The sequence below is a fragment of the Tursiops truncatus genome, chromosome X, assembly GCF_011762595.2.
Source record: "Tursiops truncatus isolate mTurTru1 chromosome X, mTurTru1.mat.Y, whole genome shotgun sequence".
Taxonomy (NCBI): Eukaryota; Metazoa; Chordata; class Mammalia; order Artiodactyla; family Delphinidae; genus Tursiops; species Tursiops truncatus.
Genome location: NC_047055.1, coordinates 34,504,266 through 34,526,155, shown reverse-complemented (window position 1 = coordinate 34,526,155; position 21,890 = coordinate 34,504,266). Strand labels below are relative to the sequence as shown.

Below are 21,890 nucleotides of genomic sequence, written 5' to 3'. Positions count from 1 at the left end.
TTTAGGTCCAATTTTTTCTCAGAATAAGTTTATGTTAATAAGTAACTATCACAGTATCCCAAGCCTCAAAGCAAGTTATAGTGTGTTGTACAAATTCTTCACCTACAACAGTGCTAAGCATCTAAAAAAACAATTGTTGAACTTGCGAAAACTTTTACCTCCTAGATACAGAATGCTTTTAAAAACTTTATGCACTGTTTATGTTTAGGAAAGTGCTGGCCATCTGGAAATAAGAGCTCTTTCTCTAATTTATAAGTAAGTTGGATCTCTCTTTTTTTTTTTTTAAGAGAGAAAGCATGTGTGTGTGTGTGTGTGTGTGTGTGTGTAAGGTGTCTAATAAAGTCCCTTTAGGATTGGGAATATTTGAGATTTGATGTATTGATAGTCAAATGAAGTGGTCTAAGCAAAGTCAATGGCGTAATTTTGGGGTGGAGAACTTCTACATTTGTGTCCGTTTGAATGGAAGAATAAAGGGCTTTAAGAACTGCTAGTACTATTCCTGTAGAAAATCGGAATACTTATCTTAGAATTTTTGTGTATTTAACTTTGTGCCTTTTGTATATGTGTGCTCATTGGGGCAATATCACTTCCAAGAGGGTAGAAATTGTTTCCTGAGGACAACAAATATTAGATATTACATTGGTTTATGATCCTTCAAAGGGTCACAGTATGAGAACAGATATACAGTATATCTGTAGTATTAAAATTTTATAGGGAAATTAAGAAACGTATTTTTTTTAAAGGCTCTTTAGAGAGGCAGTAATGGTGGAAAAATTTGAAAAACACTGCCCTACTGCTTTGGAAGTTCTGTTTTGGTCTTTAAAACTGCGAAAGTGGCATTTCTGAAAGCAGTAGGTTATATAATGTGGGTTAGAGGCTAGTGGGAATCTTGTTCATTTAAGGAGTTGGATCTGTATAAGACTCCTTCACAGTTCTTAGGATGGTGAGATAGCATATACCTTGATAGAATCAGAACCCTCTTGTATGGGGACTTGTTCAAGTTACTGTTTTGCAGTCTGCTCATCCCTCACTAAATCCAGCAAGAAGTAGTACAGAAGAGGCATGGAGCAGGCAGCTAATCAGTTGTTGCTTTTAAATCAGGGACAACCTTTTGAATTGGCCTGCTTTTTGTTATTTTGTATGGCTCTTGGCTAAGAATGCTTTTTAAAAATTTTTAAATGGTTAAAAAGAATCAAAAGAATAATATTTCATGGCATATGAAAATTATATAAAATTCAGTTTCAGTGTCCATAAATAAAGCTTTCACGTACATTTGTTTATGCATTGCCTATGGCTGCTTTCAGGCTACAGAGTCGAAGTTGAGCAAATCATATGGCCTGCAAAAACCATGTTTGTTATCTGGTCTTTTACCAAGAAAAATTTGCCAACACCTGCTTTAAATAAATGGGAGCCTCCAAAACTTACATTCATACAATTGGCAATTTATTTTCTTTATTCCTCCTCTCCTCAAATTAAGATACATTTTAAAAATGCATAGGACTTTAGGGACAGTTAGCTGTCTATGTTGAATTAATATTTATCCTCTTAAACATTTAGGTTATTTTAGATGAATAAGGTAGGCAGTTTAAAAGCACAAATCTTTGTTCTTATAACTATTTCTTGCATATACTGAATTGTCTCTTCTCATCCATCTTTGTTTTCTACCCATGTAGTCGGGATTTCATTCTTTATCGCTATCCTGGCAGGCCTCCAACTCATGTCACAGATAATGGCTATGAAGACAAGGTAAGAAGATAAGTGAATGTTTACTAAAATAAAAAATTGAATGATGCTGCCAGCTTATCATTAAGAAATCATCCTTTTAAACCTAATTAATGAAAAAATAAGCACAGTCTAAAAGCCAAGCTTTTCTACAACTAGCCTTTTCCTCTCCAGTTAGTCAGCCTAAGTATTGTTAGCTATCTTTCTGAACAAACCTGATCTTGTCACTCCTCTGTAATAGGAAAAAAAACCACCCAAAACCCTAATTGACTCTCCATTGACTAGAAGATAAGGATCAAACTCTGAAGCTAGACATTCAGTAACCTAAAGGGTCCCAAACCTTCTTTCTAGCTTCATTGTACTTCAACCTTAGTACATCATGTGTCCAGAGAGTCCAACTTTCATGCTCTTTTCCTTTGTATCTCAAATGTTAATTCCTTTGAAACTTTACCACCTCCCCTGGAGTTATTTCCTCCCTTTTTGTTCCCCTAGCATCACCCAGGTAAGTATAGTGTTTATCACCTTGTATATGTTTTCATGTCTGTTTCTCTCATTAGTCTGAAAGTTTCTTAAGTGCAGGGACAATGTGCTACTACTGTCTAGTAAGGTGCTTGGAAAATAGTAGGAGGTTGTTTAGTTGGTTGAGAACTCTCAGCAGGTAAACAGATTGTTTTTTAGCATACAGTTTTTCTTCCAAAAAGTTTTTAAGAAAAGCCTTCTATCCAGATGATTTGATTAGTGAATGTAGATTACACAGTATTTGAGTTTTGTCTTGTTTCATACCATGGAGCAAAATTCAGGCAGCATTTTGATGGTAAGATAAGACTAGATACTGGTAGAACTGTTAGAATATTACAGTAATCTAGACAGAAGGCCTGAACTAGGCAAGTGGCGTTAGGAATAGAAAAGACTGAATAGGATGCAAGAGATAACTTAGAACATAAGTATAAATTGGGGCATGTTAATTATTTTACTGATGGTACTGCCAATTTGTTCAGTAAACATTAAGCCCCTGTAGTGTACCAGGCAGTTTACTAGGTTTTGGGGATACCACAGTTAATACAGCAAAATCCTTGCCCTCTAAGGGCTCAAGAGGCTATGAAGACAGACATGTAAATAACTACAGTGAAGTGATATGTTTTATAATACAACTATATGCAAAGAGCATATAAGAAAAAGCCCTTCACTGTGCTTTAGGGAGTTTAGAAAGTTTCATGGTGGTTGTGACATTTAAGTGGAGTATTAAAAAAAAATGAGTTTAACAAGTATAAAGGGCAGTCTCTTCAGAGGAAACACTATATACAAAGGCATAGAAGCAAGAGACCCTTTGAGGCCAAGTAGCTGGATGGGGGGAAGACAGTGCTGAAAAGATAGGCTAGAGGGATGTAGTAGGCTGTGCCAATAATTTGGCTTTTCATTGTACAGAATAGACAATTGAAGCTTTTTTCCAGTATTTTATTATGAAGGTTTTTCAAACATACAGAAAAGCGAAAAGAATTTTACATTGAGCATCCATAAGCCCACCACTTAGTCCACTGCTAATATTTAATATCCTTGTTTTGTCACATATCTAACCACCCCTCTATCCATTCATCAATCCATCTTAAGTTTTGATGTCTTTCAAAGTAAATTCAGACATTAGTATAATTGTCCCTAAACACTCAATTCAGAGTTTTTAAGCAAAGGTGTGACATAATCAGACTTGTTTGAGGAAGAGGCGTGTTAGCTATTGTGTTTTAGCAACTGTACACAGCATTGTCTGAGATGAGATTTAGACAGTTAGATCTTTACCAGGAACCTTTAAACCTGCAGTTATTTTTTTTCTCCAACATTTTATTCTGAAAATTTTCATACAGAGAGAAATTATAAGATTTGTATGGTGAACATCCATATTCCTACCACCTAGTTCCTATAATTATACAGCTCTGTTTTCAAATGAGTCTTATACATTTTACATTTGTATTTTTGAGCTAATTAAGGGGAAAACATCACCCATTGGGAACCATAAGAATACAGAAATGTAAGACCTTTTTAGTGTGTGCAGCCATGAGAATATCATGTGTAAGTCTCATCCATACATATATATAGAGCTAACACTTAACAGCAGTTGGGTATTTGCATTGCACAGGATACTGTATATATGTCTGATTTGGGAATGTATAAAGCGAATGTTAGTTTGTATTGAAATTTAAGTATGGAAGAGCCAGGTGGCAGCAGGGTACTTTTGTTGTGTGACACCTTGCTTTGCCTAAAACTTAGTTGCTGTATCAGTTCAGGCTCCTAAGATTTATATTTGAATTGTTTGTATTTTCAAAAATGACTTTATTAAAAGCAGTGAACATTATTAATAAGCTTTGCATAAAATATATTTTAGAGCACATTTTTGAAGAAATAAATACCTAATGTTCACCCTAGTACCTTTCACCTTTTTAGCTGACTTAATTCTGCATTTTACATAGTTATCCAGTGTCAAAGTGAATGCTACTGGAAACTAGCCATTTTCACTCAGCCAATTTGTTCTATCTAGAAAGAATAGAAAAACACTATATTTAAAACAAAGTGAAACGTGTATCTGGAAATGTAGAGTGAAAAGTCAAGTTTCTGTTCATGCTTTTCAATCTCATGTGCTTCAAAGTAACAGCTATTAAGTTTGGGTGGGTATCCCAATTTCATTCTCTATGTATTTATTCATTTATTAGTTTTTATGTAGATGGGCTCATACTTAACATTCTGTCACTTGTTCTTTTCAGATATTTATCCCCATCAGTAATCTAGATCTGCCTCATTTTTAACTAGTTTACTGCCATTACATCCCACCTTCCCACCCCCAACAAACACACCACCCACAAGTATGTATGAGAAAATTATTATTTTATGTTGAGATACCACCAGGAACATAAAAGCCATCATGCTTAGTTTTGCCTCTTCCAATCAAAATAGAACTTCTTGCCACTTCAATAGAGAAATTGTATACTCATCTTTGTTTTCTTTCCTGCTTATTTAGTCATCAGTTCTGGTTAGCTGGGTTCCTTTAACTAATCCTTACTAACTGCCTCTGGTTATTAACCTTTCTTTGTTGGAGTTTCCAGTTCTTCTAGTCCAAAGTACAAAAGGCTTCTCAGCTCAAAATCTGCTCACTGTTCTTTTAGATTAATGAACTCCTCTTAAATGCAAATACCCCTTGGGGGTGGGTGAAACTTTGCAACTTAAACTTTATTGTGGGTTACTTTAGCTTGATACTCCCTCTCAGTACTTTGAAATGGATTATACTGATAGAGTTGTGATTGCAAAAAAAGACTAGGGAAGAATAATAGACCTGCGGTCAGAGAACTTGTTCATTGGGAGAAGCTAGCCCAGGGTAGTGTAGGAAAGTAGAAAAAAAGAGTCCTTACGATAATTTTCTGCCAAGGAAACTTGGTGGCACTATCCTCTCATAGATCACAGAGAATTGTCTTTATTACCTCAGGTTGTTTGCAGAGATGGCTTCAAAATAAAATAGACTTAATCACTAGGGATTACATCCTTTACACAAGACAGAGGTTTTTGAAGAAAAATTCAAAAAGGTTTTGGACCTGTTATATAAACAGATTTCATCACATGGAGCCAGGGAGCATTTTTACTGAAATAATTTGGTTAGTAAGCCTCACCTCTGAATGTTGTTCGAAAAAACTAGATATTGAAGGAATCAGCTAAGAGATTAACTCATTTTATAGCTATCTCAGTGCCTCAGTTCTTTAAGGAAGGCTCCCATATAGCATATTGATATATTGCTATTCAATATAGTGGATAACATTTTGAATAAATTGAATGAAATTCCTCCCCCCATAGTCTAAATTTGGGATATTTGACCTGTTTTCTCCATTTTTAGAAGTTCAGCTGGGTCGTTTGACTTCTGTTAGGCTTCCTATTCTATTTGCTCAATTTGTAAAAGTTCCCATCTTTTGCAAATTCGTAAATCGGGACTTGTTTGGTATATTATCAGGAATGTGATTGAGGCTCACAGTGTTGCCTTAGCAGTGATTTTAATCTTGACATTTAAAAGTCACTGTCTTACCTCCCTTAGCATGATAATCTCTAGGTCCATTCATGTTGCTGCAAATGGCATTATTTCATTCTTTTTTTATGGCTGAGTAATATTCCATTGTATATATGTACCACATCTTTTTGGAAGTCAACCACATACAAAGATGGTAAGAAGGTTAAAAGACAAAAGTAATAAAATATCTATATCCACAATAAGCATTAAGGGATACACAAAAAAGATGTAAAATATGATGTCAAAAACAGTAATCATGAGGGAAGGAGAGTAAAAATACAGGGTTGATAAAATGCATTTGAAATTAAGAGATCAGCAGTTTAAAATAATCATGTGTAAATACATATATAGAGAGAGAGAGAGATTGCTATATATAAATCTCATGCTAACCACAAACTAGAAATCTGTAATAGATACACACACATAATAGAGAAAAGAATCCAAATGTAACACTAAAGAAAGTTATCAACTCGTAAGAGAGCAGAAGAAGAAGAAAGGAACAAAAAAGAACTACAAAAACAACTCCAAACAATGAACAAAAATAAAAAAGGATGAAAAATTGTGTCAAGAACCTGGAGTAACTAAAACTCTAATATACTGCTAGTATGAGTATAAATTGCACAACCATTTTGGAAAATGTCTTTTTTAAAAAATTGAAGTGTGGTTAGTTTGCAGTGTTATGTTAATTGCAGGTGTGCAGCAGGGTAATTTGTACATATATATATATATTTATCAGATTCTTTTCGCTTATTAAAAAAATTTAAAAAAATAAAACTCACTGTCAAGAAAATCTGTTTGTGGCATACAGCTTTCATTTATCTGTATTTGGATTCTAAACTCACTTTTTCCCCAGCCTTACTGAGATTTGATTGACATGTATGCTAAGTGAAATAAGTCAAACAGAGAAAGACAAATACTGTATGATATCACATATGTAGAATCTGAAAGTCACTTTTTTTAAAAAGCAAATTCATTTAGTTTATCAATTTCTGATTAGCAACTTAATTTGAAGTATTTCATGGTTGTAAGATATCTAACATTCACTTAATTGTTCTATGTGTTTTTCTTTTCTTCAGATTCTACTCTGCTGTTCAAGTAATGGTCATTACGATTCAGTGTACTCAAAACAATTTCAGTCAAGTGCAGCTGTTTGTCAAGGCATGTGAAGGCTTTATAAATGTTTGGGTGTGCTTTCAGATGATTTGTTGCCGATCTTTAAATTGAGTGGCCCACCATAAATAGCTCTTTTAAAACTTTGTTGGTACCTATTGAATTCATATACTGGGTTATAGCTATTTTCACATTGTTATAAAAATTCTTATTTTGACAATTGGAGTTTTGGTCATTTTTTCCTTTAGCTGTATTGTATGAAATTCTCTATAAAGATGTGTTTGTTGTGGATGAAGAAGAGTTGAAGACTGCAGTTAAGTTGTTTCGAAGTGGTTCCAAGAAGAACAGGAACAGTGCTGTGACTAGCAGTGGGGATGTCCATATTAACTACAAGAGTTCAACTCAGGATAGGTAATAAAGGGAAAGGGGATGTCAACTACAAGATCATCATGTTTCTGTGTATCATTTGAAAGTGGAAGGGACCTGGCAAGCTTATGACTTAGTGTATTTATACACAGTCATCTCTTGGCATTTGTGGAGGATTGGTGCCAGGACCCCTGCAAACACCAAAATGCTTGATTCTCAAGTCCCTTGTATAAAACAGTGTAGTATGTGCAGTTGGCCCTCTCCATATCCATGGGTTCTGCGTCCACAGATTCAACCAATTCCATCCGTGGCTGGTTGAATCTGTGGATGTGGAACCTGCTGAAATGAAGGGGCCAACTGTATATACACACACATGTATGTATGTATGTATGCTTGTATGTGCAGGGATATACGTTTTTTAATGGGGGAAGAGAAGTTTTACCAAAAGATATGTTGCATTGCGAAATGCTCAGGCTTTGGGGGTTTGGTCCAAGTCAGAATCAGTTTTAAATTTGTTTTTCTCCTGTTAACCTGTCTTGTGTCAATTTTATTATTAGTCCAGCCACAAGAACTTAAGACGGGTAGGGGGGAAATTTCCCCCTCCTGACACATATCTCAAGTCTGACTCCAGAATCAGTTCTTTAATTGCTAGAAGAGACTTTGGAACTATAATCGCATGATTCTCAAACTTATATATGAATTACTTAGGGCGCTTGTTAGGCAGATTTTGGGGCCTCCCTTCAAAATTGGAGGTCAGAGTAGGGCCAGGGATCTACTTTTTAAACAAGTACACCCAGGTATTCTGATAGAGGTAGGCCATGGACCACACTTTGAGGGAAAAAAACCTGATTCTAAACCAGCACCATCATTTTGTAGATGGTAACTGAGGTTCAAAGTGGTTACTTGACACATACATCCAGCTAGTAGAAAAGAATCTCTCAGGCTAAAGGGGAGTTTTAGGAGCTTTTAGTGTCTGCCTTTGGTACTCACTAGGAGTATACATTGTAGCCTCTGAGGAAGCAGCTATTATTGAACAGATTTAGTCAAAAACTTTGAGATAATAAAGTAGGTGTTGTCTTATATTTCTCCCTGATTCTTCTGTCTGGAAATTCAGATAGGCTTGGTGCTAGTCAGATATAACCTTGTCTTTTTGTTGTCTTGCAGTTCTATTTCTTGAATGTTTAATGCTTTTTTTTTTTTTTTGATAAAGAGGGTTTTTTAAAACTTACAATTGGCCCTCCCGATCCACATGCAGAACCTGGGGTGGTGGAAGGCTGACCGTGAGGGACTTGAGAAACTTGAGGATTTTGATATCTACCAGGGGTCCTGGACCCAATCCCTCATGGATACCGAGGGATGACTGTATTAAGGAATGCGGGGGGGGGGGTGGCAACCATATATATCAGGGTAGAAGTTGCTTCATTCTGCACTGATTATTTGTATTAAGAACTTGAGGCTTACAGAAACTAAAGTAGTAGGAAGGCAGGGTGTATTAGTTATCTGTTGCTGCGTAACAGTATTTCCACAAACTTGGCAGCTTAAAACAACATTCTTATCTCAGAATTTATGTGGGTTAGGAATCTGGGCCCAGCTTATCTGGGTCTTCTGCTTAGGATCTCACAAGAATGTAATGAGGGTTTTAGCCAAGATTGAGTTCTCATCTGGAGCTTTGGGGAAGGATCCACATGGTTCTTGGTAGTATTCAATTCCTTGCAGCTGTAGGACTGAGAACTTCAGCTTTTTGCTGGCTGTCAGCCAGAATAACCCTCAGCTCCTTGCCACATGGGGTTGGTGAACATGTCTGCTTGCTTCCTTATAGTCAGCAAGAGAGATCAGCAAGACAGGCACTACATTCTTATATAGTGTAATGATATACATCCTGTCTATTGGTTAGACGCAAACTTGGAGGGAAATCATACAAGAGTGTGAACACCAGGAGGTGGGGATCATAGTGACCATCTTAAGATTGTGTCCCCACAGGAGGTATTTGTAGCACATACTTAAAAAAAAGAAGCATAAATGTAAATGCTGGGATGAAAATGTATTTGCCTCATTTTTAGAACTGAGCTACTTTACCACTAGATGGTGGTATAGTCATTAGACTTACGACTTAGCTCCTGCATTTATATAAAGCTCTTTGTTCTAAATCTTTTCAATTAGGACTGAAGAGTGGGGTGCCTGCTGCAATGTTGAAAATATACCAGAGGGGTACAATCAAGGAACAGAAGAAGCAAAGGTTTGAGATCTTCTAGGGCAAAGAATTTTCATAATCTTGGCTTGCAGTATCATAACTTAAACTAGTTAATGTCAGATGGTCCATTTTAGTTATATGGGGTGGGGGAAGAGCTGATGTTTTCCTTCGTGTAAGTCTTGATCTGAAATGTAAAATGTGTGCTTAATGTTCTCTGAATTTTTGTTCCTATGGAATTGTAAATTTTTTTCAAATTTAACTCTGAACACTTGAGAAATTTCAGAAGCTGTTGTTTTCAAGTTAAAGTAATATTAGAAACCCAATAGATATTTAGTTTGTAATCAGTCTTCTGATGCTGAGGTTTCTTTTTGTCATTAAAGAGAGTAAGGTTTATTCCTATTTTACTCAGAAAATAGGTAGTAATCCTAGTTGGAGAAACAGGAGGAATTTTACCACCTGTATAGGTCTAATATCAAGCAGACCTTCAGTTTGAGACTAGCTAAATAGGGCAAATACTACTAGAACAATCTCTGTGTATGCCCCCAAGTGCTGGTAATTTGGAAACAGTATGGAATACCATGAAATTCTAGGAAAGCAGAAGAAAAAGATAATTCTTTTGGAAATTGTAGCAGATTTTGACCAAAATGAAGTAACCTTTTCAGATTTGTCTAGGTGTCTAGGGTACAGAAACACTTGCACCTCTGTATGCATATTAAGATGAGACTTGTTGAATAGCCCTGACTGAATCTTTAATTCTGGTCTGTGTTGCATTGATTTATGTATCTCCTGAGTTATTGGCTGCTTTAGACAGTATTTCCCTTCTGCCATCTATAACCTTTTAGATTTCTGCATATTGCTTATTTAGACTCCTGATTTTTAAAAAATACAGTAAAATTTATTGTGGCTTTTCTTTTTTTTTTAATGAAGGTTTATTTATTTATTTAGGCTATGTTGGGTCTTCGTTGCAGTGCGCGGGCTTTCTCTAGTTGTGGTGAGCGGGGCTACTCTTCATTGCGGTGCTCAGTCTTCTCATTGCTGGGGCTTCTCTTGTTGCGGAGCACGGGCTCCAGGTGTGCGGGCTTCAGTAGTTGTGGTGCACGTGCTTAGCTGCTCTGATGCATGTGGGATCTTCCCGGACCAGGGCTCGAACCCATGTCCTCTGCATTGGCAGGTGGATTCTTAACCACTGTGCCACCAGGGAAGTCCTATTTCTTTTAATAAAGAAGGAAAGGCCTATATGTACATAGTTTTAAAAAAGGAAGAAAAGAACCTTATTTCTTCCTTCTTCATAGAATGAAGACTTAAGGATGGTGAGTTTGTAGCATGATTATTTTTGTTTTAGACTCCAGAAAATCCATCAAAGATGCTCTTCCCTTATAAGGTGCTCAAAGCCCTGGATCCAGAAATCTATCGTAATGTAGAATTTGATGTTTGGCTGGACAGCAGAAAAGGTAATGAAACATCAACAGGATATTTTTGAATCCTGACAGATCTAGAATAATTTTGCAAATTTTTTTAATAAGAGGTGTTTTCAAACCACTGTTATTAAAAAAAAACCCACTTTTATATGTTTATATGGTACTTTTTAGCCTACTCAATACATGATTTACATCCAAAGGAGGAAACAAATAGGTTTAGAACTGGGGAGGGATCTTTTAGAGTCTGATGTTCATCAGGGACTTCAACTGTGCAAAGACTGTGTGTCTTTAGATAACTTTAAGAGTACCAGAAACTTGTAAGTGGAAATAAGTTCATCTTAAGTTTAATGTGTCAAGACTGCCCTCACTGATAGATGAATAGGTCAGGTGTTGGCAAACTATGACCTGTGAATCAAATCCAGTCTGCCACCTGTTTTTGTATGGTCTGTGAGCTAAGAATGGTTTTTATATTTTAAGTGTCAGGGAAAAATTAAAAGAACAGTGTATCGTGATACATGAAAATTATATGAAATTCAATTTTAAGTGTCCATAAAGTTTTATGACAGACTTGAATAATTGCAAGAGTCTGTATGGCCCACAAACTTTATTTTTTTTAATTTATTTTATTTTATTTTTTTGCGGTATGCGGGCCTCTAACTGTTGTGGCCTCCCCCGTTGCGGAGCACAGGCTCCGGACGCGCAGGCTCAGTGGCCGTGGCTCATGGGCCCAGCCACTCCGCGGCATGTGGGATCTTCCCAGACCGGGACACGAACCCACGTCCCCTGCATCGGCAGGCGGACTCTCAACCACTGCGCCACCAGGGAAGCCCATGGCCCACAAACTGTAAAATATTTACTATATGGCTCTTTACAGAGAAAGTTTGCCAACCCTTGAAATAAGTAATTGTTTCTCTCCCCTTATAAGATAACTAAGTTGATCAAAGTAGGTCTTAAAGTTCTGCCATCAAGGTAGCCTTTAATGTTTCATATTCAACTCCTTGAACCTCGGCGGTGAACCTAGGTATAGTTAATAATCTAGAATGAGGTTAATACCTTGTGGAACACAATGAAAACACAGTTGATCCTTGAACAATGTGGGGGTTAGGGCTGCTGACCCCCTAAGCAGTTGAAAATCCAGATATAATTTGTAGTCAGCCTTCAGCATTCCCAGTTCCTCTGTATTCTCAGTTCTACATCCTCAGATTCAACAACCTTGGTACTTGTAGTACTATTGAAAAAAATCCGCATATGAGTGGATACATGCAGTTTAAACCCGTGCTGTTCAAGGGTAAACTGTATTGCTTTGAAGAAGCTACACAGTGGTTTTTTTTTCCTTTTTTTAAAAAATTGAAGTGTGTTACTTTCAAACTGTACCTTGTTGGTATATGACCAACTCTAAGATTACAACCTCCCAATTTCCACCTGTTTGTGTTTTATAGCACAAAACTATTCTGGCAGGTCTCCTTAGATTGACCACAAGAATAACCCATCAAGAGTGATGGAATGACCCTTTAGGACATTTTCCCTCCAGATTTTAGCTTACAGTGGTAGCATTGTCAAAAACACTGTGGTAAAAGTAAATAAGAAAATGAAATGATGTAAAACAGCAAAGGAACCAGTTCGATTGAGCTTGAATCTTCATTTTCTTTCATAGAACTTCAAAAATCTGATTACATGGAGTATGCTGGGAGACAGTACTATTTGGGAGACAAATGTCAGGTTAGTTCCTTCTTTAAAGAATCAGTAATTTGTTTTTCTGAGATTGTGGTTTTAGTCATTAATATGAGTTCAACAAAACTAATTTACAAAATGCTAGGATTTTTTTAATGTTTGGTTAAATTTTAATTACAAACTTGTGATTAGATGTAACACTGTTTCAGCATGTGCAGCCTCCATTGAACTGGACTGGCAGTGTTGATTATCAACTGCCTTAATAAGTAGATACTGAACTTCACTTGGGAGGAGAAGTAGTGTTTTTGTTTGGCAAAAGCCAGATCTGACTCGAGACTAGATGTTTTCTTACTGTCTCTTCCCCTCTTTCAGGTTCATTTGGAATCAGGTGGAAGATATTATAATGCTCATATTCAGGAAGTTGGAAATGAAAGCAATTCTGTAACAGTCTTCATTGAAGAATTGGCAGACAAGTAAGGATATAATAAGTTGTTGAATTACTAAAATCTTTGGCTTTTGATGCCTTTTTGTAATATTGAGAGTTACCAGGATGCTAGTAAGAGAACCAAAGTTATATCTGGTACTGGCCTAAGGTGACTTATCGTCAGTTGTAAAAGCATATGGTGAAGTGTGAAATTTCAGTATACCTATGCATAAGTTTCAAAATCCTGGGTAATAGCCAACTTATTAGAAATACTAAGTACAACAGAATTCTGATATAAAACTATACTAACTGGAAAGCTAGTTTGCTAACTGAGCCTCTGCCAATATCAAGATAGGCTAGTCCATCTGTTCTCAAACTTTAACATACCCCAGAATTACCGGGAGAGCTTGTTAAAATACAGATTGATGAGCTCCACCCCCAAAGTTTGATTTAGTAAGTTTGTGGTGGGGCCCAAGAATTTGAACTTCTAACAAGTTTCCAGGTGATGCTAATGCTGTTGGTCCACTTTGAGAACCATTAAAGTAGGTAATGCTGCCCTAACAACCAAAGACTCTTGGCAACTTAAAAGTTCATTTCTTGCTCATTTAGCATGTTCATAGTAGGTCAGCAAAGGGGACCCAGGTTGACAATGGCTCTATCCAGACATATGCTGCCAGGATCACAGGCAGGGAAAAAATGAAAACATGACGAACTGTGTGCTGGTTTTTAAAGCACCTGCTCAAATTTTCCTGGCCAAAATAGGTTACATAACTAAGCCTAAAGTCAATGGGGTGAGAAAACATAATCCTTCTTCAAGGAGAGGCAACAAGTATTTGTAAATTAGTCTACCACAGTCTTTCCTCCTGAGCATGATATGTGCTACAGACAGCTGTGAAATTGTACAAACTGCTCTTAGGTTTTTTAACATAAAAAGAAAACCTCAATGAGGAAGCTAGTGTTAACAGGTTTAAGTAGAAAACACTTGAAAATGAAGCAGGAGGGATCAGGTATATGTATCAAATGAGAATTAAGTCTGTGTTGCAATGGCTTAATGGTGGTATCTTTACGTTTAAGGTATGTTGTTCCACTGGCTAACTTAAAACCAGTTACACAAGTGACACCTGGTCCTGCCGGGAATGTTATACCCAGTAGGAAAGGAAGAGGTTACCAGAAAATTTCCTGGGGCTGTGTCCCAGAAATGGGTTTGTATGCTGAAGGTTTTATTATTTTCCTCTTGTATTTACCTACATTGCACTTAAAAAAAAAAAGCTGGAACATTAAGTCTTATTCTGGGTTAGAGTTTCTCAGCTTCAGCACTACTGACTTTTTAGGGTGGATAATACTTCGTTGTAGGGAGCTGTCCTGTGCATTGTAGGATGCTTAGCATCCCTGGTCTCTATCTACTAGATGCCAGCAGCATCCTTCTCCAAGTTATGACAACCAAAAATGTCTCCAGACATTGCCAAATGTGCCTCAAGAAAGGGAGGGGCAAAATTGTCCCTGGCTGAGAACTACTGTTTAGGTGACTTTGTTTAAGCTTAAGGTGGAGTGGCTTTTAATTTCTAAAACTTGAAGGAAAAGATTTCTCAAAGAACTAGGAAAACACCTCATAGAAGCAGCCAGAGACGCTGGAAGCAGCCGTCTTAATATGTCTATTAATAGATATAATTTTTTGGATAACAGTAACGTAGATGACTGGATGACCGACTCTATGTTTTGATGACCAAAGTTGCCTATACTAAAGGTAGTGCTGAGATGTCCATTGATACAGAAGTTACTTGCTGGTTTTGCCCTTCTGAATGAAAGACCTAGTACACCCTTTGAAAATACAGAAGTTCCTTCCCTGTATTCATATGGTTTTCCTAAGTAAAACATCTGAGAGTCTTAGACATTTGTGGGAGACACTGGACCTTTTGCTTTGGTTTTGAAGCTTATTGCTTCTTTGTTTGCTTGAAAGCTATGTCAGAGATGGACGTGAAACAACGGAGGAAGATGTTCAAGAAAATTAGAGGGAAAGAGGTTTATATGACTATGGCTTACAGCAGGGGAGACCCCCTCCTCCCACCCAGGCTTCAGCACAGTATGCGTTATGGGCATGATTCTCCAATGCACTACTCACAGACAGCTGGCGGTGTTACGTCTAATGAACATTTTCATCCTCAACATTCATCTCAGGGACAAGGTCGGGGATATGGGATGCCCAGGTAGGTCTTAACTGACTTTCAAGATAATGTACATCTCTGTTTAGACATTGGAAATAATTCCTGGGCAGAATTACAGTAGAATTTAGAAATATCTTAATAGTTTAGATTTCTTTTATAATCTCTGCCTGAAGGGAGCGTAACGGATGGAACTGATGTATACTTAAATTCTTGTCAAATTTATTGAAGATTTGTATTCTCATAGTCTAGGAAAATACGATGGAGCAGTTGAAGAGATCCTAGAAGATAGAATGCCATCAAGCTGAGTGCCATGTATATGGCACTGTGTCTGTCAATAACCAATAGGCCAAACCGTAATGGGAAAGAATATAAAAAAAGAATGTGTGTATATGTATAACTGAATCACTTTGCTGTACAGCAGAAATTAACGCAACATTGTCAAGCAACTATACTGCAATTTAAAAAAAATGAATAGGCCTAATGTCAGTAGTGAGGAAAGCAAAGCTCTTTCTATGTGGTCATTTTTAGAAGGATATGTTAATTCTATTTAACTACAAAGACTGACTACTCAAGCACTAGTAAATAAAGAGTTCTGGTTTTTTTCCCCCTTTATTCTTAGAGATTCACCTCGCTTTATAAACAGGCACAACATGGCAAGCCCTAAAGTTGCTTTTTACCCTGGCCCAGGTAAAAGGTGCTGCCAGAGCTATGATAACTTCTCTTATAGATCTCGGTAAGTGAATTTTAAGTGTTGAAAGAGAAAATGAGTGAGTCTGACTTTGTTGCTGTGCAGTAAATATATGGACTAAAATTTAAAGTGTCAACATTGAGATGTTTGAACTGTTATTTAGAAATTAGAAACAAGTTACTACCATACTTTATCTTTTTTTCCCCTTCTCACTCTGCAAACTACTTAAGTTCCTTTAGACGTAGTCACCGCCAGATGCATTGTATGAATAAGGAGTGCCAGTTTAGCTTTGTTCCAGAGAATGGACAGATACCCAGGGGCTTGGAAGAAACCATTACTTTTTATGAAGTTGAAGAAGGGGATGAGACTGCTTATCCAACTTTACCTGTAAGTAGGTCAAAATTTTACTCAAAAAGCTATTTACTTTTTTTATTGTACTTTTTTAAGTGAAGGTAATATGGATACATTTTAGCTGTTTTACAAATGACCAAATAAAGCCCCTCCTGGAAAACATGAGTTTTCATCCTAGAGCTTTTAAAAATTGCAGAGAATGTGTTTTTAAGCTGTTCTTATAGAGGAGGAGTAGAGGTGGACAAATAATCTTGCCTATATAAGTGTGGGCTAAAATCTTCTGTTTTCTTGATCATTATTTCCTCACATATTTTTGATTCTAAAGTAAATTTAAAATATTTATAGCTTTTTCTCTGACTATATAGGGAGAACTGCATGTGTATGTGTGTATTTCTTTGGTACAGAATCATGGAGGGCCCTCTACAATGGTTCCTGCTACTTCGAGATACCATGTTGCAAGGCGAGGACATAGCTCAGGCAAACAGACTCTGAATTCAGAGGAAGGTGATGGCCAGAATGACAATGGTGAGTCAGTTCCAGTTAAATATTTTTTTAAAAGATGATTCTTGTGGTATTAGCACAACAAGGCTAAAGTTTTGGTTTGGGGGGGTGGTCTCACTCTGTCTGGCAACTCATTTTGAAAGAGTTATCAGTTCTTGTATCAGAGCTTGCTAGGTTTTTGAAGATGTCTTGGTATTTTTCAGAAAGACAGACTTCTATTTCTGTAGGCCACTACATTGTTAAAACTTTCAGCTCTCTGCATAGGTCTTCAGTGAGTTTTGATTTGGTGAGATTTCAGTATGGAAAATATCTGTTCCTTATTAGTGAGGAACTATTCATGTTGTCCTCGCCATTTGTATAACTATTTTAGGCTTTTCATGTGACTCTTATTTTACAAGACTGCTGTGAAATAATTTCGTTGCCCAAAGAAATCTACTTGATCTATAAACATTACTATTCATTGAGTTCTAATGGCCATGTGCTGTACTAAGCAATATAATATTTTATCACTCTGAGGAATATGGTATCTTTATTTTATTATTTTTTTATTAAAAATTTTTTAATAAATTTATTTTTATTTATTTTTGGCTGCATTGGGTCTTTATTGCTGCGTGCGGGCTTTCTCTAGTTGCGGCGAGCTGGGGCTACTCTTCGTTACGGTGCATGGGCTTCTCATTGCGGTGGCTTCTCTTGTGGAGCACGGGCTCTAGGTGTGCGGGCTTCAGTAGTTGGGGCGCACGGGCTCTAGAGCGCAGGCTCAGTAGTTGGTGCGCGCGGGCTCTAGAGTGCAGGCTCAGTAGTTGGGGCGCACGGGCTTAGTTGCTCTGCAGCATGTGGGATCTTCCTGGACCAGGGCTCGAACCCTTGTCCCCTGCATTGGTAGGGGGATTCTTAACCAATTCTTCCCACTAGGGAAGCCCTTCTTTATTTTTTATATGAGGAAATTGAGGTTCAGAGGGTAAATGACATGGCCAAAGTCATACTTTTGGTAAGTGGCAGAGATTTAATCTTTTTTATAACAGTTTTATTTAGATATAATCTACATACTATACAATTAACCTAACGTGTACAATTCAATGTTTAAAGTGCAATTCAGTGGTTTTTAGTATAGTCACAAAGTTGCATACATCACCACAATCAATTTTAGAAAAAGAAACCCTGTACTCATTAGCCGTCATTCCTCATTATCCCCCCAGCATCCCCTCCCTCTGCCCCTAGTGGTAGGTAACCATCAGTCTGCTTTCTGTCTTAATGGATTTGCCTATTCTGGACATTTCATATAAAAGGAATCATGCAATATGTGGTCCTTTGTGACTGGCAGAGATCAATTTTGAATTTGGGTTTATCTGACTCTAAAGCATGTATACATAACCTTTATAGTTGTTAGAGTGCCTCTCATCATTGGGTGTGCTTATTTTTTTTTTTTACCACTTTTCTGTAAAATGAAATATGCCTACTGAAACAATTCTGGAGGAATTGGGTGGATTAAGGAGGTAAGAGGCAGTCTGAATGATTTGACTTACTGGTCAATGTATTTTCTTGTGATATTCTTTCTGCTACTTATGTTGGAGAAAATAGATATTTCTAAGAACTTAGTGTGCATGCATGTGCCTGAGTATGCGTATTCTCTGCTCTTTTACTCAGGATGACCCTTTTACTTTTCCTTTTAGCACAGTGGGTATCTTCATATGTACTGTTCACCTATAGTGGCATATTCAGAGTAACCAAATATTCATTCTCACCTTAAATCCTGTTGTCTGGAGGGTTACCTGCATGTGTGTTGGATAAGTGACATGTTTAAGAATCAATCCAGTTTTGACCTTTGGGGTGTTATTTGCTGGAAAACTATCCAGTTGAAGATTGACTTTCTCTGAATTTCAATGGTGTAGCAATCTTAGAGCAAAGTACTTCAGTCCTCTAAGCCATATTTTGAGAACAAACTGATTGTAAATGTATTATTTACCTGAATCAGGCTGAAAAACTGATGAAGCGTGCCATATTCCTTTAACTTTCACCTAAGCAAACTACTGGTTATTATACTCAGATTACTTTATAATCACCATTTACTATATGCCAAGCATCATGCTGTGTTCTTTTCACCCCACTGTGAGCTAGGTACTGTTAACCCTGTTTTACAGTGAAGAAATTAAGACAGAAAGATTAAGTAACCTGCCTAAAGTGATATAGTTAATCAGGATTCAAATCTAGACAGTCCTAACTCCAGAGCCAGTGAAGTTAATCACCATACTCTACCACCAGAATTGGACGCAAGTGGGTTTTTCACGTCTGTCTGAACTCTTAAGAACTAAGGGAATTTTCAAAGGAGAAATTTGTACTGTTTACAGCCAGTCTCTGGCTTTAATATCTGTTGAGTAGTATGAAAGCTCAAATCACTTGTTTCAAGGATATATACATTTTAGTTTTGAACATATATCCATAAAACTTGAGAAGAAGCAAGTGCTGGCCATCTGGTTCTCTGAGCAAGAATTCCTACATAAACACACTTTTTCTGTCTTTTTTTTCTAGGGGGATATCATGAAGAATATATTTATCCTTCAGGTCAGTGAGATCTAGGTAAAATCTGATACTCATTATTTATAAAATTTCAAACTATAGAATAGTGCTCATTATTTTTACTTTGGCTGTATCCTCTAGAACAAGACTATGAAACTTCAGGTGTTTACAGCACAACTGAATCTACAGCAAACTTGGTAGGTATTTAATAATAATGACAAACACATATAGCTCCTGTGTACTAGAACACTGTTCTGAGTGCTATACATATAAATGTATTTAAATCAGAACAATCCTATGAGGTATTAGGGTATCATTCCCATTTTGTAGATAAAGAAATTGAGGCCCAGAAATTAACTCATCCGAGATCACACCCCTTCTAGAAATTATCATAGAGATGTTCCGAATATGTGTTGATACAAGAGGAAATTTGAACATTGGCTATGATGATTTTTTTAGAGGATTTTATCATGATCTTTCTAACAGAGTAACAATGGGCCATAAATCTCAGGTACTTAATATAACAAGAGTTTACTTCTTGGTTATGCTACATGTGTAGTGGAGGTCTGCAGGAGGGCTCTGCTTAGGGACTTAAGCTGATGGAAGCTCCATCCATGATTGCTAAGGCAGGAAACAAAAGGTAGTGAATGGTGCACTGGCTCTTACAGTTTCTACCTGGAGATGACACATATCACTTTCTTTTCCATTTCTTTTTTTTCTTTTTTTTTTTTTTTTTTTTTTTTTTTTTTTTTTGCGGTACGCGGGCCTCTCACTGCTGTGGCCTCTCCCATTGCGGAGCACAGGCTCCGGACGCGCAGGCTCAGCGGCCATGGCTCACGGGCCCAGCCGCTCTGCGGCACGCGGGATCCTCCTGGACCGGGGCACGAACCCGTGTCCCCTGCACCGGCAGGCGGACTCCCAACCACTGCGCCACGAGGGAAGCCCTCCATTTCTTTTTCATCGGCCAGAGCATGTTTCTCTTGAAGGCTCTAACTTCTCTGTGCCTAGAAGTCAAAAAGTTGGAAATATTTTAACAGCACTAAGGATTACAACATTCAGTGGAAACTCCCACAGGCAAAATACTTCCTTCCACCTCACGAGAGGCAACCCCAAAATCCCCTTCGGTGTGATTAAGCTCAGAGCCCAGGGTTTCTGGGAAGTGTGTGGTACTCTTTGTATTGGTCCAGATGTGGCTCCTCTTGATCTGGAGGCCTAAACCAAATCTACAAAGTTATTTACCCCCTACACACCCGATCTCCAGTGGTAGAGCAGGGACTGAAAAATTGCAGTAGAACTTCCCATTCAGATGCAGGCAGAATGGGAGAAACAGTTACTGGCCCATAGCAATTCTGACATCATGCTGGACAGACATTTTGAGGGCCCCCAACCTAGGCATGGGGACTGTTCCCTGGAGAGGCTCCCTGGTTCGTTGTTTTCTGGGGCTCTTGATTACTCCAAGGCCCTTCCTTCCTTGGCTATATTTGAAGTAGGCATTGGAGAATAATCCCTCTTGGCAACTGAGCAGCTTTCTCAGCCTGCTTCTTACTCATTGAAAATTGAGGGCCCAAGGGTGGTTTTATCTCAGTTGGATAGTTTTAGTTCTGCTCATGGTGTCTTTGGCTATGTGAGTAACTTATTGTGCAGCTTCTCTGATTCCTATTAGTTTCATTTGCCAATAGCCATACTGACAATTCTTTTTTATAAATATACTACTTAGATTTGCTATAATTCTTTGCATTCTTATCCCTGTCTCTACTTGATTGCAAATACCTTTAGCTTATCAGGCATTGATGAAAGAGCCATACCTTTGAATACTTTTCCATGAGCCATTTTGTCCAACTGCAAGGATTCATTGGGTGTTATATCCTTAATGGGACTCTTGCTTTGAGATACTTTAGTGCAATCATATTTTAACAATGATTTGAGTCTTCCTTCAAGGCCGAGTTTTACCTTCTCTTTGTTGTTCAAAGCATTTATCAGTTTTATCTTTTAGAGTTTTGAGTTGAAGCGGTTGCCTCTCCAAACCCTACAAGTCCTAGTATCAAGGACTCTATTCCCTTTCATTCCTGCCTACAAACTACTTTTCTGTACACATCTGTCTTAAAATACCTTGCTAAACTCTGCCAGCAGTAATCAAAACACAAAACTAACATTCTGTTTTCCAAACCTCTTCCCTTAAGAGCTACAAATTCATAATCTCCTTCTCAAGTTAGGTTTTTGTTACAGCAGCACCCTAATTTTAGTTACGAATTACTGTTTTGGTCAAGCTAGGTTACGCTGCAGCAACAGTCCACCAAAATCTCAGCGGCTTAACACAGCTGTTCTTGCTAATGTTATAGGTCCAGTGCAGGTTGGTAGCAGGCCTTTGTTCATCAGAGTCACTCAGGAACCCAGGCTGATGGACATGTACTTTCACAGTCACCTTGGCAGAGCTGAAGATAGGGAAATTAAACACTGGCTCTCAATATTTCTGCTCATATTTCATTGTCCAAACAAGTCATGTGCCCATACCTAATTAGATGAGGCCGGGAAGAGCAACCTACCCATGTACCTAGGAGGAGAGCTGGAATATTTGTGAGGAAGTTGAATGACTACCCTCTATTCTCTGTGATTAATCTTAACTTTGATAGCTTCATGTACTGAATTTTTGTTTTTACTGTTTAGGCAATACATCTTAGGAAGGTGATGAAAACTGTGATGTATTATTCTCTTCCCATTATTTCTCCTTTCCTTCCT

The 21,890-nt window shown here is 37.6% G+C and overlaps 1 protein-coding gene across 1 annotated transcript in view; it reads left to right on the top strand.

Annotated features, from left to right (window-relative positions):
• ALG13 (ALG13 UDP-N-acetylglucosaminyltransferase subunit) overlaps positions 1–21,890 on the top strand; it is a 74,656-nt gene that overhangs the window by 23,177 nt on the left and 29,589 nt on the right. Inside the window, 15 exon segments of the mRNA XM_073798877.1 lie at positions 209–255; positions 1,674–1,746; positions 6,835–6,916; positions 7,117–7,279; positions 9,395–9,470; positions 10,768–10,876; positions 12,498–12,562; positions 12,887–12,987; positions 14,013–14,140; positions 14,896–15,142; positions 15,720–15,833; positions 16,019–16,175; positions 16,544–16,664; positions 19,167–19,199; positions 19,296–19,351. Of these exon segments, the coding sequence (XP_073654978.1) occupies positions 209–255; positions 1,674–1,746; positions 6,835–6,916; positions 7,117–7,279; positions 9,395–9,470; positions 10,768–10,876; positions 12,498–12,562; positions 12,887–12,987; positions 14,013–14,140; positions 14,896–15,142; positions 15,720–15,833; positions 16,019–16,175; positions 16,544–16,664; positions 19,167–19,199; positions 19,296–19,351 (1,572 nt within the window).